This window comes from Cottoperca gobio, chromosome 7 (genome assembly GCF_900634415.1).
Source record: "Cottoperca gobio chromosome 7, fCotGob3.1, whole genome shotgun sequence".
NCBI classification, from domain to species: domain Eukaryota; kingdom Metazoa; phylum Chordata; class Actinopteri; order Perciformes; family Bovichtidae; genus Cottoperca; species Cottoperca gobio.
Window position 1 is genome coordinate 18,785,574 of NC_041361.1, and position 19,402 is coordinate 18,804,975.

A 19,402-nucleotide genomic window follows, 5' to 3' on the forward strand; every position below is an offset into this window, starting at 1 on the left:
ACACTATTTATTCAACACTACGCTCCATCTTGAATTCCCTGTGTATGTAGAGTTTTTGTTCCAAAAGTCATTAGATCCCAGCAGCTAGCCCCCCAAATAATGATTGACTTCTTTGTCCGGATCAACAACCTTATTAACCTCTGCATATTATGGTCGTTTTGAACTATAGGGACCCTTAAAGACAAAATACAGTGCAGACGCAAGCTGTGCTGTAGTTGTAGTTGTAATGGTAGTAATAGTAGACGGCAGGGAAGGAGACGGCTATTTTTGACTTGCTGAACAAATGGCTCGATTGTCCTGCCTCTAGTTGCATGAAATCACTTGATATGTCAGGGGTAATGTAATATAACGCTCTCGGAGGGGGCCCATGTGTGTGTATGTGCAGTTTAGTACTTTTACTGTCTGTTTATTGTGTGTATTCTTCTGTTTCTCTGCACGTATTTGGTGTAAATGGGACAGAGAGGCTTGTGTGTATGCGGTGTGGCCTGAGGTAACATTGTTCTTAACATTTGAGTAGTGTGTCAAATCAATTTATGTTGTATTAACCTTTGAGCTAAAGGCTCCTTGCTGTGGTCAGCTGGGTAATTGGTCTGCTATTGGCCTCCAGCCGCAGTCTGCACCCCCCCCCCCCTCTCTCTTTCATACACACAAGCAAATACACGTTGACACACTAAATCCTGTTGAAATTTACTGGAGCTGATGAAATAATTTTCTTAGGATTTATTCCTGTGGCATTTGGGGGTTGGGGGGTACCATAAATGTTCACCTCAGTCCCTCCCATTGCTACACCAGCAGAAACCTTGGATAGGGTTCCCACGCTCATAGAAAACAAATTCACACTGAAGAAATATTCAGTGTCACAGATACTGAATATAGTCTAGCTCTAATGACAAGTTTTCCAACCAGACACTTCGTTGTATTTTGATACTGTCAGACCTAACGCGCAGCAGCAAGTAATGGACGGCTCATATTCACTCCAGATCACCGCGGTGACTGACACTGACCTCGGATCAGATAGCCTGTTGTTAGCGCAGATGAAATAGGATCTCCTCTCGTCTGGATTGACTCCTGCCTTTACATTTGACTGTAAGTGTGTATGTTGATGATGAATGGTCTCCTGTGACGTTTACAGATTCAGGCTAATCTCAACAACCTGTTGAAGTGGAGGAGCAGAGAGACACAATGCATGTTTATTTAATGCGTGTCTGTGTTTGTGTCCGTCTGTGGGTGTGGCTGTGCACATCAGGGTGCAGAAAACAGACAACAGTACTGCAGAGACAGGTGAAAAGAGTTGGGGAATAGTTGGAGATGTTGTGCAGTAAACTTTGCAAACAGATTTTATATTTTCAATATCACAAGGAGTAGTAAGTAAGTATACTCGATGCACAATGACATGCATGCAGTGATTTATGGGCATGCAGGGCTCACTGTGCTTATTTATAAGACTCTCTCTTTTTTAATGTTATACTTTCAGTTTAATCAATCCTGTGTTGCCACAGCCAAGATGTGCTATGATACATCTTGTATTTAACGTGTGACATGTGTCAAACTAATGTTTGAAATATTCTCCTGGCAAATGGAAGGAAAATCAAATACCAGTACGTCTTCATCTGAGACCTTTAATGGACCTGGGGCGAGGCGCACAGCCTGCTAACGTTAGCTTAAAACAAACCATGAACCGTACACCACCACATAGTTAATAGCACAGTTTAATGAAATAAAAACGACTTACCCGAAATCTCAAGTACTGCACGGATTTACCTCCAGGCTGCTGTTTTCTGTTCAGACCACGGTAACTAGGAATAGGGAAGTCATTTGCACTTATTGTGAGTCGCTTTGGACAAAAGCGTCAGCTAAACAAACTGTAAAGTAATGTAATCGTATAGCTCCGAGCATCCAGCAACAGGAAGGGCATAGAATGGACAGGGAATCAATAAGCCTAATCATAGAAATGAGTCTCTATTAAGACATGATGTAATTATGAATGCTATTTTATGTGATGAACATCTCTGTTCAATAAGTGATGAGCCTTACTTAATGTGTGCAGTAGCCTAATCAAATGCTCATCGTTGTTATATTCATATGCTTTTATTCATGCTGGTCATTTTAGATGTTAAAATGTTACTGTTAATTCTGCTACTACATGCCATGTCCATCACAATTATCCAAAGCCCAAGTTGTCACATTTGAGAGGCTAGAAGGCTGGAGGATTGTTGGCATTTTTCTTTGCAGAAATGACAAATGATTAATCAATTATCAAATAATAATTGCTTCAGCTTTAAACTAGAGACATCAGCATTTTACCAACCTATGGCTGAATCACAAGGAAATTGTGGAAAGTGTCTCAACTCTGTAACAAATCATAAGTAGAACAGCACTCGGAGAGCGCAGATCTCCACCAAGGCCAATGGTGCATTCACTCGCTCCTCAGATGTTCCCATTTCCTGAGTTGGAAAGTAGTTCGTCCGACTTCACTGTGTTCATTAGCTTTAGGTCGTAATGTGGAAACAACATGGACGCTACAAACAACATGTGCGGTATTTTATTGCTCAGCGCATTTCTACAGGCAGTTGGTATCGGTCTCTGAGTTGTTGTTCTGACTTGAGGGGGCGTCAAGTTGAATTTTCCCGGTCGGGAGCTAATCTTTCAAATTATTCCGACACCACAATATTAACAAAAGTGAAACAAGTCGATTATCCGCGCTGTGATTCGGATATGCTCCAACATCTTGAAATGTTTGTAAAGGGACATCCGTGCGTGCGTGCGTGTGTGTGTGTGTGTGTGTGTGTGTGTGTGTGTGCGTGTGTGTCTGTGTCTGTGTGTCCGTGTGTGTGTGTGTCCCAGAGCATGTGCAGGAATGTTAATGTCTTCTTCCTTTGTTGTCCGTGCAGACAGCCGAGTGTGACTGTGCATATTCATGAAGCTGCCTTCCTGGAACACGTTAACTTTTACCAAGGAATGAACGTAGATGAAAAAATAACATGAAGAAATTGAAAGGAAGCAAAAAGAGAGATAGATTTACTGTGTATGTATATGAGAGTTTTTGAACGGGGAAGAGAAGATGGTTGTCTTTAGTGACAGGACTGGTGTTTCTTTTAGAATTTATTAAATGCCCTTTTTTAAATATTTGAAACAAAGTTATTGAACTGAAAGGGAATTAGTGAATTAGTCTTCTTTACCCAGCAGAAAATATAAGTGTGTGTGTGTCTCATTTTCCCAGTTAAATCCAATAGTCTACTGTCTGCAAGGTAGACTGAGGCTTCAGCAGGACAAGCAAATAATCTCTCGTTCTTATCAACGGAAAAGCCTTTGCTGCATATTGCAGTTTTTTTTGTAGCTCCCAATCTCTCCAGCACCACCAAAGGCTATCAGTGTATCAGTCACCAAGTCACCACTGTTTTCATGACTCACTGTTTTCACCACTGTTTTCACCACTGATAACCACCAAGACCATTCAGCTCATTTAAAACCCTTTTCCTTTCAGCATTGTGAAGTATATTTGAGAAGAGATTAAACGGCAGACACTTAAAAGGTGTGTGTGTGTGTGTGTGTGTGTGTGTGTGTGTGTGTGTGTGTGTGTGTGTGTGTGTGTGTGTGTGTGTGTGTGTGTGTGTGTGTGTGTGTGTGTGTGTGTGTGTGTGTGTGTGTGTGTGTGTTATAAAAGATAAAGGGGGGGAGATCCTTTTGAGTGAGCTGCTTTTGCGTTGAGTGGCTTTATCTGTGTTGGGAAATGTGGAGAATGTGTTTGATGTTAAGAACAGGAGTGTGTGTGTGTGTGTGAGAGAGACACAGAGAGCTTGGACAGATGTGTAGAAATGTTGAAGTTAATTCGTCATCTTGAATATTTTCAGATACATACACACAACGCTTGAAGTTCTTCACTTTCAGGTCTAGTGTGACACGGCAGTGATGATAAAATAATTTGAGATCTGCGAGAAAGAGGAACAAGGGGAGTGTGACTCAGCACTTACAGTTAAAGCAGGTGAATTTCTAACGTTGCATATGAGGAAGGGTTTCTTATACGCTGCCAAGTTATAAATAGTTGAGCGATGAAGCTCTCATGATGCAAAGCAAGTTGAGATCCAATGGTTCTTCATGAACTGGAGTACACTCAGAGCAGAGGGGTTGAGGACAGGGAAACAGACATGGGAATGTCAATCAGCTCCTAAGTGGGACTCTTAGTGTTTGCCTTTGATTTCTGTGCAGCTGGAGGAGGATTCTCTTGTCATTTGTCAAACTGCACACCTGGTGTCTCCTTTCTGTCAGACAGAGGCATTCACATTCATTTATTGTGTGTGTGTGTGTGTGTGTGTGTGTGTGTGTGTGTGTGTGTGTGTGTGTGTGTGTGTGTGTGTGTGTGTGTGTGTGTGTGTGTGTGTGTGTGTGTGTGTGTGTGTGTGTGTGTGTGATGCAAGTTATGTACAGGCCTAAAGCACCTGTTATCTTAAGCAGAGCAGGATGCAATAGCTTACTTGGATCTCTCTTTTATGAGCTCACATTCATAAATCTCTTTGAGAGGAAGAAAAGGCAGCCAAATATGAAAACCTGTAATTTTGTGAAAGTAACATTGTTGCCTGTGATCACTTGTGTCAAAACATACATTTTGTCCAGATGTTTACCTTGACCCTAAAGCAAAGCCCTCCTTGAATTTAGACCGTCTCATTTTGTCATCTCACCTGAAAATAAAATGCATCCTTTTTTTTACTACTAGTGCATTCCTAACATTTCTTAGATGTCAACAACACACTAAATGTCTGGCCTCTTTAAATGGAAGATTGTCTTTCCAGAATTAGGCAGTAAACCAGGTAAATGTTATTGTAGGTGATGAAAAGATAGTGTCTTCACTCAAAGCACAGCTGTTCCTAAATACATTCTCTAAAAAGCCTTGCACGGCTGAAAAAGGATTCAAGATCAAGATTTTGGGTTCAAAACAAACTTTCATCTGCATTTCTCATTGTGCCACTGTTCCTTCTGACAACATCTACCTGCATCAAAACAGCAAACAAGCGGTAAAGTAGTAAAGCCCGCCTCTCTTGATCGATTTGATTGGCTGCCTAGGTCCAGCTTGACATTGACGAGCGGTGTGACGCCTCACCTTGCGCTGCAAAGTTAAGAATGTTTTTGAAAAACTTTTTTGCGCTCCTAAAAACAATAGAACAACGTGACACGCAGCGCAAGAGAGGAGCGCAAACCAGGCGCGCAATACCATAGGAAGATCATGGTCTTGCTGGCAACGAGGCTCGGTGTAATCGGGGCTTTTCGTTTTTTCAATTCCAAACACTCTGAAGAAACTAGTACGTGCTGTACAGTGCTGATGTGGCATAAAACTGGTGATTATGATGGTTGTTAAAAGTTAATCTCGAGTCATCAATGAATAATTCCCGAACATGACCGATGAATTTGAGGAGTATCTGAGGATGGATTTCTTTCTATACTTGATGAGAACATAAAATCATCCTTCATATGACGGCCTGGAGACGCAGATCTTACCAGAGACACGTGGATGATTTAGGTGTCCTCACTTGACCCTCTGTAGATGTGAGCGTGAGCAAAATGTTCTCACTTAAGAGGGTCATCCTCATCTTGCTATCCTTGACAGACAGACACACACACACACACACACACACACACACACACACACACACAGCAGGCACTTCTTAAACTTGTCGACAGCCACGCATTACCATTTACACTTGAACACACTTAAGTATGCACCAACAGAGCAACACCATAAATATAGACATAGTTTGCCGACAGTTGCAGGCAGTGAGGCACACACACACACACACACACACACACACACACACACACACACACACACACACACACACACACACACACACACACACACACAAACCACAGTCCACAGTCTGGCCGGCTGCTATGGGAAGAGGAGAGGTTTTGAATGGGAGTGACAGCTGTGAATTCCTCAGAATGAAGGAGGGAGAAAGAGAGATAGGAGATAGAGAGTAAGCGAGAGATGGAGATAAGTTGCAGAAGGAAAGAGACACACAGAGGTCAACAATGCGAGATGAGAAGGAACGAAATGTGTCGCGTGTGTGTGAGAGGGAACACACATATTTCTCTTTCATAAAAACTTTGCCTTTCCTTTTAACAAAATTACTTAAAGTTCTTACATTATGCAAAAACATTGACAACAGTATGCTATAAAATCAATGCATATCTGATTAAAGATTTTATTTTTGACATTCGATATTACACACACGTTCAGTTGGTTCTGTAAAAGTGTTGAGGTCTGATGACAGAGCGCTCCCAGAGTAAAGAGCATGTGATCCTAACTGTCAGTCCCAGACTATTCATAGAGATCCTGTGTTGTGCAACGCTGATTTAGAAACTCTGTAGATTTTTTTTTTTAAGTAAGTGCACCCTCACCTCATGCACCTTTTAACTCTGTTAGCGTTATAATCACTTCCATACTGATGCATGCATTTTGCCCAACACTGACTATTGGTCTTTCATGGAGAAACTCAAATGTCATCAAAGAGAAAAATCCTGGGAGAAAGGTGTCACAGTGGTGCACCCAGTTTGATCGACTGCTGGTGTCTGCAGAAACGCCACACATCTACACTTCACCAAAACTCAAGTACGCATACTGTAGCATTGCAAATCAGTAACAGTCGGCTGAAATGACCTATGCTGGGAAATTCTAATTGAACATAGATATACTAGATATATAAATTCCCTTTTTATATGAAAACCTACTTGAATAAACTGACTCTGATTTAGTAACGAGGGTGATGTCGATACACTGGAATTTGTAGAATAGCTTGAATAATGTCGAAGTGGCAGAGAACAGTAGACTGACCGTGTTAAAATAACACTTTTGTTAATTAATGAAAACAATTTTCTTCTTGAGACAGACCACACATTCAAAAAGAAATAAAGTGCAAGTGAAAATACAAAACCGTGAAATCTTATGTATTTACAGGTAATAAATGAGTTGGGAAGAAATCAAAGGGAGGTAATTACTATTACTATAATCTACATGCCATGCAGAAATCCATTATTGTAACCTAAAGTTTCTTTGTATCATGCACATGGTTTTTGCAAGGGACACCAGCAAAACTGTGTACTGAGTATCTAGAAATAAATTAAATGACATTATCATGTAGACTACAACAGCCTACAAGTTGTTTTACTCACACTCTGCCATGAGTTCCTCCAAGTATAGCAAAGTCATACTTATTTTTGGATCCTATTTAAGTTATACAGTATAAGATTCAGTCACACTAACAATTGGAATGGATGAAACACATTTTAACTGGATTGTCAATAGTTTACTTAGTAGTTTTCCATATCCTTGTACTGGCTGTTTGTGAGCGATTGTGTGTTCAGCACATTAGTGTGTTGCCTTCAGGGCCGCTGTGTTAGTCATTAATCTGAGTTGTTAATGGATGTCAAAGCCCCCAGCTTTAACGAAAGCCATACATTGAGAGAAGGAGTGATTTGGGAGTGTGCAAGTGTGAGAAGCTGTGGTTGTGTTGGTTTGACCGTCCAAACACGTAGTCCAGTGGGGGAACTTTACTGCCACAGGGCTTAAGGGCACTGCGGCAGCAGCGTCACAACAGCAGCAGGGGGAGGCGAGGGGAGGAAATGGGAGTCTAAACTCAGCTCTTAAACAGGAAGCCACCCTGGTTCTCTCATTGTTGTGTTTTTATAGACTCAACTTCCTGCCGGCCTGACCACCCCTGTTACCATGGTTACGATCCCTGTTGTTTATGGGATGGATTGTAAAGATCCTGCACCGGCAAGAGCTGACGGTCATCACTGGGCAACATGTGAGGAAGAACACATTTGTAGTGTAAGAGAAGCTGAAATGTTCTTGTTGTGCTCAGAAAGTGTAAAGGCCCGTGAAGCTGTTCTGAGGTTTCATCACATCATTCACTTCTTGCTTACTCTTCTCTTAGACGCCACATTTATAGGCTAATTTCCACTACATTGCTTTTAATTTAACTTTCATTCTGTCATAAATTTGATTCCAGGCAACATTTAAACAGGAGTTAAAAACTTTTTACAAAGCCTTTCTCTGTGTGCACGCTGCAGATACACACACACACACACACACACACACACACACACACACACACACACACACACACACACACACACACACACACACACACACACACACACACCAGTAAAAGTGCTTCTTCTATGTGAATGAAATGATGAAATCAACAGCTTGGTGTCGGAACAGTGTCAACAGATAGAGATAGAGCGAGGGAGGGAGGGAGGAGGAGAAGAATAAAGAAGGAGTTAAAGAAAGAGGATGTGGCTGAAAAAGATGACTGGAGGGGAGTGGAGCTCTCTGTCTAATTATAGCTCCTGCTGTGAGCTGGCCGAGGCAGAAGTGCTACTTGGGGCTTTCACATAGCCGGATATTTACAAAGACAAACACGGGTATGTGCTTTTGACTTTATTTATCCTTAAGTCCGTGTGAAGTGCAGTGTGCGGTTTTTATAATTTGTCATTTGTGAATGAGGTGTAACCTGTTGTGTTTAAACTCCTTGGACTGCTGTGGTGTGTGTGTGGAAGGGAGAAACTGTGATGATGATCGAGCCCGGCGTGGAGATAAGAGAGAGGGAGAGAAATGGACTTAGAGAGATTTTATTTCTTGTGTGTGTGTGTGTGTGTGTGTGTGTGTGTGTGTGTGTGTGTGTGTGTGTGTGTGTGTGTGTGTGTGTGTGTGTGTGTGTGTGTGTGTGTGTGTGTGTGTTGACCTAACCTCGGATGTTTATGGAAACTTAGTGAGGACTTCGGAAACTGGACCCATGCTGCATTATATATCAACCTTCCTCTGTTACTGTCACAAACACTCCTCTCCGTCTGTCATGCACACGATGTACAAATCCATGTGTGCATCTCTTATACTATTATCCTTTCTCTCACACACATCATCATCTCCACACACGATGACTTGAAATGCACCTTTAATGTGAATAAGGACGTCCACTATGGGATTGGTTGCAAGAGGCCACTGACATGAGGCTCTGTGTTATTGTACAGTAGCTGTGTCTGTTTTGGGATCGCTGTTATTATGGATTTGTTTAGTGTCCCACGGGTTTGTTCCTATGAGAAAGCTGCTCTGCATCTAAAATGCTAATATAGTCCATCCAACTCTTACACAAATGTTATACATAACTGACATTACAATTGTTAATGTTTTTGCTAATTAAATCAAGTGTGTTATCCTGTTTCAGGTGACCTCTCTGCAGTAATTGTTTGGCTGTATGTTTTGTATGTTACGCAGTATTTGAGTCAACGTTCTACAGGAAGGTTAAAAATGCACTTTCAGCATAAAGTTCAGGTTTTTATTTTTCAAAATCGGGAAGTGAGGAATACTAAGGGCTTGACAATATACAACTGTACAATTTGGTACCATTTAATTCTGTACATCTGTATTTATGGGCTCTGAACTGTTGCTCTGCCAGGATGGCAAAACTTTGTGCTGAAACAGTTGGGCCATGTCATCGCTTAGACAATCAACAGAACAGTTATCATCAACAATCTTGATAATATATTGATTGTGTGAGTAATTTATCAAAACAATTTAAGCATTTGATGTTCTAGCTCCTCAAATACAAAGATTTGCTTTCTCTTTCTCCGTTTTATTTATCCTTGCAAATTGAATATCTTTGGGTTTTAGATTAAATCTGAGTTGGGCAAAACAAGCAATTCCAAGACATCCCCTTGGACATAATCAACAGGGTTTGTCTGGGTCCTGAAAAGTCTTTAAAGTCTTGAATGAAATGTTTTCAAATTCAGGCCAAAGAAGTCTAAATTGTCTTAAATATTATTTTGTAGGTCTGAAGACATGGCCTAACCCTAATATTTCCATTGCTGTTGTACAGTATATTACTGTTGTATTGTCTAAACAAACAACATTCATGTACATAAAGTCATTATTTGACTTATATTCTTACATTTTCCTTTATAATAGTATGACTGTAAAATACATCAAACTAGGTTTGTTTATGAAATGCATCTGATGAAGGCCCTGACACACAGTTCCGTATGGCAGAAACGTATGCTGGCGCATATGAAGATTAGCATATACAACATATATGAACGTATACAGAGCCTACTGATAGCGTATCACGTACTTATACAAAATGTATCAGAGCGAATGGCCAACGTATTCGACGAATGCCCAACAGATGCATAACGCATTCCTAGCGTATTGGCCCTGTCACAGTTCCGTATGGCAGAAACGTATGCTGGCGTAGACGAAATATCGGCAATACGCTAAGGTACGTTGTTGAACGCTGAGGCCGTGAACATTTCTTGCGCATGTTCAAAACCTTTTCATATGCACTAGCATACGTTTCGTACGTAACTGTGACGGGGCCTTTAGTTTCTGAAGCTAATCTTGACCATGAAATGACTTCTTTCAAAAGTCTTTCTCAGAGAATCTTTGTGAAAGTGACACAATTCAGTTTTTGTTTTAAGATAAACAAAATATTGAAAAAAATGTTTTATCAGAAAATGGAAACTTAACTCATTTACTAAAACTTATAAGCTACATTTGAATTTACTCCAAGAGCTGACTATTTCACATCCAGCCCTATTTCATATATATTCCTGTTGCAGGTTTTTTTTGTTGTTGTTATTTTGCAGTCTCTGCTTAAGAAAAGCCAGACTTGAACCTGCGGCTTTGACCCTGCGTTTGTTTGCTTTAGATGAAATGGGAACTGTTTTCTTTGGCAAAGAGCTGGAAAGACATGCTGTAAACTTGGAATTAATACGCACACTTACACGCACGCACGCACTCAGAGGGATTTTTTTAAAGTCTTCCAAGTATGTGCAATCCTTTTTTAGATGAAACTATTGGGAAACAAATCAAATGTTTTTATTGCAAGGGACAAGATAAAAAAGAGACTTGTCAGGTTGCTGTTGCAGCTCATTCTATGAAAATAACCTTTTTCAAAACACACACACACACACACACACACATCATAAGAACACTGCTGCATGCCACTCAAGCTTGAGGAGAAATGGATGAAGGGAGTGATGGAGATGGAGTCAAGAGGAGAATGCTTGACTTTCTGGGCAGTGTCCGGTTGTCCGCTCAGTACTTTCCCCTCTGTCTGCTACTCCATCCTTTATCCCTCTTTATTTTCCTCCAGTCTCTTTTCTTCCTCTCTGACTCTTCTTTCTGATTTTCAGACTTTCTCAGACTCCGCTTATGAGTTTCCCTCAACTTAATGGGGCTTAATTTGCATCAAAGTCTTTTGTTGAGCTGACAGCCTCACAGATTCCCTGAGGTAATGACATCTTTATCTACTGAAAGTAGCTGTTGCCTCTAAAAGGTGTAGTACAGTACAGTCAAAACAGAAGCAGGCGTTGCAGCTATATTTGGACGTGTGTCAAGGCACAAAGTGGTGGCGTCTGCTCACTTGGTTGTTGACTTTGTACAGCCTTAGTGTTTAGCACCAGTGGCACTATGCTGGCTGTCAGCTCTCCTTCGCTGTGCAGAGAGAGAGACTTATCTGCGGATTGTTGCAAGATTGCTGACCGACTTGACCTTCTGGTCTTTTGACTCTTCTTTCTTTTTAGTCTGGCCTGTCCATTAATTCCCCTGTTTGCCTGTCTGTCAGCAGCATTACAGAAAAACTGAAGGCCTGATTTTCATGAAACTTCGGTCAAGGAAGAATCCATTCGACTGCCCAACTCTGGAAACATTCTCCTGTTTTCTCACACCTTGTGGCTCGCTCATCTTTCACTCTGTCAACATTGTTCCACTCAGATAAAGACACACACACACACACACACACACACACACACACACACACACACACACAGAGCACTTTGTATATCCTTGTCTTACCTGTTGGACGAGTCCTGACTAAGCAGATCACAAGTTCAAAATAAAAGAATAGAAAGGGAAGAGATTACCTAATGTCTGGCTGTGGGATACACTCACTCTGTAAGTCACACACACAAGTAAACACACACATGTACATGCACGGAGTATTTAATTTTGTCTGTACGTAGAACGTGTGCTTAATCTACCTAATATTTCCGATAAATTGGCAACTTCCCAACTGTCTCTATAACCACACAGACCATATTGTACTGCGTGGTTGGTGAGTTCCATAAACACACACACACACACAGCCTAGTTATACTCTGCATCGTTTCAAGAGGACTGGATCTCGTATTTGAAGAGTTGGGTTACCAAGATTGACAGTGTTGTGTTCAGAACATAGATGACTAACTTATCAGAGTTAACTTGAATGCATCAGTTTTGGACACACAGAGGTGTTTATGATTTTAACCGTTTGTGAACTCCAGATTGATTCTATTCAGGAAATTGGCAAGCCGTCTTCTCTGAAAAAAGGATATGCGATGTAACCTTACATTTTGATTGTTTGTATGTTGGCTTTGGTCCGGGCGGCAGCGACGAGCAAACTTCTGGTGTTTTTATCTTGTCCTCCGCACGGACCTCCCAGTAGGGGAGCGTGCAGCAGCTCAAATACAGCCGGTGAATATCACAGCACCGGGGGTAAGTGTAACGGCAGCTACAGAAAGTTTGACGATCCGGTGGGAAGTCGGCTGAATCAGTGCTGACTGCTAACAGAGGATCTGTCTGTCTCTACTCCCGGCAAAGCAGTCTTCTGCGAATATTGAGGACGAGGCGAGGGTGTGAGTCGTTTCTGCTGCTTTGGATTAAAACAAACTTTTAAAACGTGGAGGTATCATGGCTGGAATGCAAGCCCTGTGTCTGCCAGAGTCAGGCAGCTGTACTTCTTCTCTCTGTACTGAGGCAGACTGGAGCTACACTGACTCACTATCGCCCTTTAGAGGAACAAGTGGTATTACAGACTGGACGGAGCGCAGCTAGCTGTTAGCATGCTAACTTCAGTCGATATCTTTGCAACACAATACAGAGACGTCAACACTGTTACCTCTTCACACTCTGTTGATAATGTTAGTTCATTGTTTTAATGTTTTAAGTTTAAATTCTGGCATATCTTACACATTGAACCTTTAAACATATGTGTGCGCATGTGTGTGCATGCTTTGTGTGTTATTCTAGTTACTAGAATAACATACAAATGCGAATAGAGCTGGGAAGGCATGTACTAGAATCTAGTACATGCCTTCCCAGCTCCGAAAAACAGTGCGATTTAAATAAAATCAACACAAAATCACAACCACACGCTCAAAATGTGTTATTCTTCTCTGAGTACGGCACGCAGATGTAATGAACCTTGACATAATACCATTCTTTAAGAGAACTAAAAACATTAGAGCCTCATATTACTTGGAGAGACTCAGGAGAGAGAGACTCTGGGATTAAATGTGGTTGCAGAGGTCCGGAGACTAAACCACTACACGATTTCTAGACTTAAAGTCATGTCGGCTACATGGGAACTGTGTTATTATCAGTTATTTTACAATTCTGAAAGGCATCATGTAGCCACTCACTGGGCAGCAGGCTGGCTAAGTGGTCAGAGAGAATATTCCTCAACCGAAAGACAAAGTTTCAAGTGCTGCTGAGACACACAGTCATTTGTGAAACGCAAGAATGTCATATTATACTGACTGGAGTTAATCTAAACCTGCCTTTTTAAAGAACAATGTCATTTCACTACTACAAACAACAGTTTGGTGTAGGTCATGTGGACTCAACCATGATGATGAGTGCTGTACGTCGATGATGAATTCATTCATCAAGAAGATCAAGATTTATAAAAAACACTAAAATAACATTAAGATAAGACTAAAATCTTAGTCTCTCCACAAAGATTCATGCCAAAGCACTACTTTGAAATGTTTGTGTTTACCAAAGATGTGCACATACGTTTTTTGGGATTAAGTCATTGAGCATGAAAAAGCATAAAAAAAATGACTAATGGACTAAAGAAATCTTAGTCGACTAAATTGTGCGCGCGCGTGCGTGCGTGGAAACAAAAGGCCCTTTGTAGGTAAATGTTGGTGCCAGTGTATGTTTTGCTATTTATAACCCATGGGAGGCAAGGCATAAGTTCCTGTACTGTGTGTGTGTGTGTGTGTGTGTACTGTAACAGCATTTGTTTCCTTGTAGATGCATGTTTGCTGCTCCTTTTCCCTCAGAATAGCAGCTTTGTTATTTGTTGCTGTCATTACAGAAAATATGTGTGTGTGTTTGCCAAGGGATTGCTATCATTCCAGCCACGTTCAGCACTCAGACCGTCTCTCTGAATTTGTACCTCCTAATAAGGAGGAGGACTTTTGACACTGCACACACTTGCTGCTATGTCACATTACCCCAAACAGTAATGCTAATGAGACCACAGTAACCCAAGCTCAGTGTGTGTGTATTTGCTAGTAGAAACGGCAATAACAGATCCGTCTTTTTTATTCTATTCTTTTCTATTCCCTTTCACCCATTTCCAGTGCTGCTGTTGGCATCAGGCCATATGAGTGACATTTACTTCACACACTGCAGCTTGACATCTGAGCGCCAGGCGCTGCAGCACGGAGATGATGTCACACCAAGTTATTTCAAGGCTCGCTCTGTGTGTGTTTAAAGTTTTGGTTTAAGGCAGGTTTCTGCAATAGGCGTTTGCTCAAGCCTGTCTTGTGTGTGCAGCTGTGTGTGAGTGCACTGCATGTGGATGTGTGTAAATGTCTTTACAGTACCTGTGTGTTTGTGTGTGCGGGTTTATTGAAGAGTATGAATAAATGTATATACATTTGCAGAGAAATGTGTGTGTGTTCATGATAGATAGATAGATAGATAGATAGATAGAAAGATAGATACTTTATTAATCCCGAGGGAAATTTAGGAATGTGGGTGGTGGGACACATGAATATCTGTGTTTGTTAACAGCTGTGTTTCTGTCAGTATGTGTCAGTGCAGAGCCTATGCATCAGCATTATGGTGTGTGTGTGTGTGTGTGTGTGTGTGTGTGTGTGTGTGTGTGTGTGTGTGTGTGTGTGTGTGTGTGTGTGCGCAAATGTGTCTCATACACAGAAACCACCCCCAGCCTTTTCCCAAGCTGTTCCCTTCCTGGATCCTGTTTTTAGCGTCGCATGAGGCAATCTTTCCCATTGACTCAGACATGCAATGCAAATAACCCCAACAGCATGGTGTGTGTGTGTGTGTGTGTCAGAGTGATTGAGAGATGGTGAGTTTTTTCACACAGAACCTCTCATTTAGTCACTGTACACATTAAGATGTTAGATAAGAGAGACGTATACAGTTGATATTGAATTGATCTGATCTCTATTTGTAAAAAAAACAAAAAACTTTTGATTAGCAGTTGATTTCATCGCATAAAGATCACTGTCACGGTAACTTGAATTGGAGCAGAAGTCTCGTATTCACTGTATCTGACATGAATGAAGCTTCAGCCGTAACACAACAATATGTTTAGTTGTCGTTGTTTGTCTCGCCTGCTTATATACAGTAGTTAGTTCTCCCAGAATGATTGATATGTTGCTAACCTTTTGTAACTGCAAAGTATCTCTAATGCGAAACCATAATACTGTTGCTCTCCAAACACTGGCTCATGTAGCGTCTGTTTACATGTGCTCATTGTTTGTCAGGTAGGGTTTCCAGCAGAGTGTTGTGTAAATGGACTGCTCTTTGTGGGGGATGAAGCATATTGACGCCTCTCTCCTCTCCCTCCCCTCTTCCCCTCTCTCTTCCCAGATTCCTCGGTTGCAGTGCCAGTGTCGTGTGCGGCCTTGTTTCCCATGGACCTCAGGGTGGGAGAGCGGGGGATGCGCCCTGGTTCAGACACGGCGCTCCTCACCCCGCTGCACCCGCCTTTACTCCTCACCCCATTCTCCCCTCAGTCCCGCACCTCCTTCTCCCAACAGCAACTGCACCAGCACATCCGGGTAAAGGATATAAAACATCAAGATGAAATACAATTTGAACTGTCTGTTTAAAGACTTAAGCTAGCTTCTTATAGTCTACATTTATATTTATTTACATATGTTTTTGTTTTTAGTTTAATATGGAGCAAAGGAGGCGAGAGCAGGAGCACCACGAGAAACAACAGGAGCTGCAGCAGCTGAAGCACAAAGACAAGAGTCAACAGAGTGAGTCCTCTCGCACGCACGCATATTAAACGTCGAGTATATTACTGCGAATTTCAGTTTACATTTGAAGTTGTAATTAAATTTTTTATATGTTGTATGAAACTTTTTCCACGGCTTTGAAAATAATTGAGTGCTAATCGTGACCAGAGAGGAAGGTCCCTGTAAGAGATTGTGTTCATTTTTATTAAACAGTGTTACTCCACTTTCAGCGCGCTTTGCTTTGAGATGAGCGCTAAATATAACCTGACACGCGGAGCTACAGCAATGGAGTTAAATATAGCTTTAGGTCTGAGCACATAAAGTCACTGGGTCAATATTGACTTGATCACTGTGAGCACCTACTGTCACCTCTGTGTGCACACACGGGCACACACAGAAATTGCAGCAAACATAAGTCCCTTCCAAACAGAGAGTCGATCCCTGAAATGTCCAGCGACATTTCCTGCACGGGGTCATGTGTGAATCAATATTCAGGGAAATCTGTACTGCCAAGTTCCCACCTCAAGCCCATTTGTTGAATATTAAATACAGAAGATCATTTAGCACCTTTACATAAACAGGCCATATAGGCTTAATATCTGAACCGATTTTCATGATATTTGGATGCCATGAGCGTGAGAAATTGAACATGATACTGTGCAGACGCATGGCGGTGACACATTGTGTTTGTGTTATTGATTGACAGGTGCAGTGGCCAGTTCCCTGGTGAAACAGAAGCTCCAGGAGGTGATTCTTAAGAAGCAGAAACAGGCGCTGGAGAGAACAAACTCCAACACTCTGACAGCGGCTCCTGTGGCGTACAGGTGACACAGAATACACAGAAACTGAGCACAAAAGGAAAAACCTCAAAACACTGAATACATATGCATCATGAACAAGTTGATTATACTACACGTCTAAATCTACTACGTACCGTTTACAATGAGCCTTTGATTCATCGTCATCTAAAATCTGGATTTCAAATAAACTCCTACTACATGTAGTATTATTTTAACACTAGGAATGTACGATATTGGATTTTTGCCGATATCTGATATATACACACATTTTTTACATCAAGTCTCCTGTAGTGGAATTAACATATTAATATGCTTAAATAAGAAAAGCACTTCAACTTAGTTTACATGTAAAACATATTTATTTGTATGTAACATATCGGTCTTTCATATTGGAGGAAATGTTCATTTCTGGTCGATGCCGATATTTAATTGTAAAGCCTTTTATCTGGCGATACTGATGATGTGCCGATATGCATCCCTGTTATTAACTCTGATGGTTGTGTGTGTGCCTTGCGTTTCACAGAAAGCTGGGCCCAGACCCGGGTTTATCGTCTCCGTCACAGCCTTCTTCTGAGGGTTCAGACAGGACGCCGCTGCGTAGAGCAGGTAAAACATATGAATTTAAGATTAAGTGACAAATTAAATTATGATTTGATCAGGTTATCTCTTAAAAGAAAAAGTCATTCAAATAGAAAATCTTTATCTTTTCCCACCACAGTTTGAACAGCTGTTTGGCTGTTTATGGATTTATTTAACCATTCGTCCCTCTCACTACATCAAGCAACAGTGTTGCAGCATTTATAAACTAACCACAATTGAAGATACACTTTCCTCTCATAATCACAGCCTGTCATGTATTTTGTCCCTTTTCACTCTTTTTTTATTTTTTATTATGGTCTTTTATACGCACTAACAGTTTGTTTTTGTATTTATGTGCACCAAGTTTCTATTCATTGGCCTTTTTCACTTTTTTTGAAAAAGCACAGGTGTAAACAATAATATTAATGATTAGAGCTGAAAAGATTTATCGATTAGTCGTCGACTATTAAATGATTCACAAGCTATTTTGATAGTCGATTAATCCGTTTGAGTAATTTTTCAAGATTCACTGATTGCAGCTTCTTGAATGTGAAAGGAATGTGCTTTCTTTACTCCTCTTTGACTGTAAACCTCTTTAAGTTGTGGACCAAACAATCCGTGTGTTGTTATTGTTAGCGTCCGAGCCCAATCTGAAGGTGAAACACAAGCTGAAGAAACACCTGAACACCCGCAAGAGCCCGCTCACCCGCAAGGAGAGCGCCCCGGCCACTGTCAAGCACAGAGTACCTGACACACTGGGTAATTACACACACACACACACACACACACACACACACACACACACACACACACACACACACACATACACATACTGAGTAACGCAGTAATGCATTTTTGTTGTTAAACATGGGATAATTTCAATGAATTTTCATTCTTTCTTACTGCGGCTAATTTAAGAAATGATGAATGAAACTCACACACCGCCTGCCTCCCTACAGACTCGTCCCCCAGCAGCAGCAGCACTCCCGTCTCTGGCTGCAGTTCTCCCAATGACAGTCTGCCCAATGAGAATGGCCTGCTGCCCTCTGCAGGCGGCCTCTCGCATGAGGTGAGCAAAGACGCACACATTAGGTGGTCGAGTCCTCTCACAATATTGATAAGGTAAAACTAACTAAAACATCAGCTCCAGATTAAGTGGAATAAAATAAATAAACCATGTTTTACACTAAATCAGTCCATTTGTATAGAAGTTTGGAGAAGTTCCCTGTTTTGATGGTTAAGAAATCACAATGAAGATGGATAGATGAAGAGAAAAAATGTAAATTCAGAAAGGCTGTTTTGTCTTGAACGCAAGCATTTTAAACAAGTAAACACGCAGTTTGATTTATGAAAAAAAAAAGAAGAAAAAAAGAGATGAGCTATACCGAGACGCTGAGTAATGACATGTTTAAAACAACGACACAAGAGCATGGGACACTGGGTCTGTCAGCTGTTTGTACATAATTCATTTAATCACTTAAAGTCAGCCTCTGTCACACCTGCCGCAGATTGCTGACTCATCATTTTCCAGTGTCAAGACAGCACACTATTTTCAATTCGATAGGCTTTATTGGCATGACATATGACATGTGCTGTCAAAGCACAATTACCAATAAGAAAGACAATGAATGGAATAAACAAAGAATACAATGAATAACAATATTAGATATCAGGATTACTTTAATCTAGGTCTATTCAGAGTAAATCCAGATTTAAATTCAAGAACAGCGCTCTGACACAATTTAAAACAAATCTCCGTTTCGTAAATCCAAGTTTATTGATGTAAACCAAGATATATCAATATGGAAATGCTCCCCTATCCAAATCAAAATGAATTAATTTACATGCTGTTAACAAAATTAAATTTAATCTAAGTTTAGAGTAAAAACAAAACTGACATTTAAAGCAAAACTTAATGTAATCTCTTAATTTTAAACTAGTTTAAGTGCAACAAAAGTTAAACTATTCAATTATTTATAAAGTGG

At 40.9% G+C, this 19,402-nt stretch overlaps 1 protein-coding gene across 2 annotated transcripts in view; it reads left to right on the top strand.

The window, feature by feature from the left end:
* hdac7a (histone deacetylase 7a) overlaps window positions 1-19,402 on the top strand; it is a 61,832-nt gene that overhangs the window by 20,764 nt on the left and 21,666 nt on the right. Inside the window, exons 1-7 of one of the 2 annotated variants that reach the window (XM_029436080.1) lie at window positions 15,042-15,137; window positions 15,665-15,855; window positions 15,969-16,059; window positions 16,745-16,862; window positions 17,362-17,444; window positions 18,054-18,176; window positions 18,377-18,486. In XM_029436080.1, the coding sequence (XP_029291940.1) occupies window positions 15,709-15,855; window positions 15,969-16,059; window positions 16,745-16,862; window positions 17,362-17,444; window positions 18,054-18,176; window positions 18,377-18,486 (672 nt within the window). In that variant the 5' untranslated portion in view covers window positions 15,042-15,137; window positions 15,665-15,708. Of the gene's footprint in view, window positions 1-15,041; window positions 15,138-15,664; window positions 15,856-15,968; window positions 16,060-16,744; window positions 16,863-17,361; window positions 17,445-18,053; window positions 18,177-18,376; window positions 18,487-19,402 lie in introns of those variants that run through there. The other variant, XM_029436079.1, reaches the window with a different exon arrangement.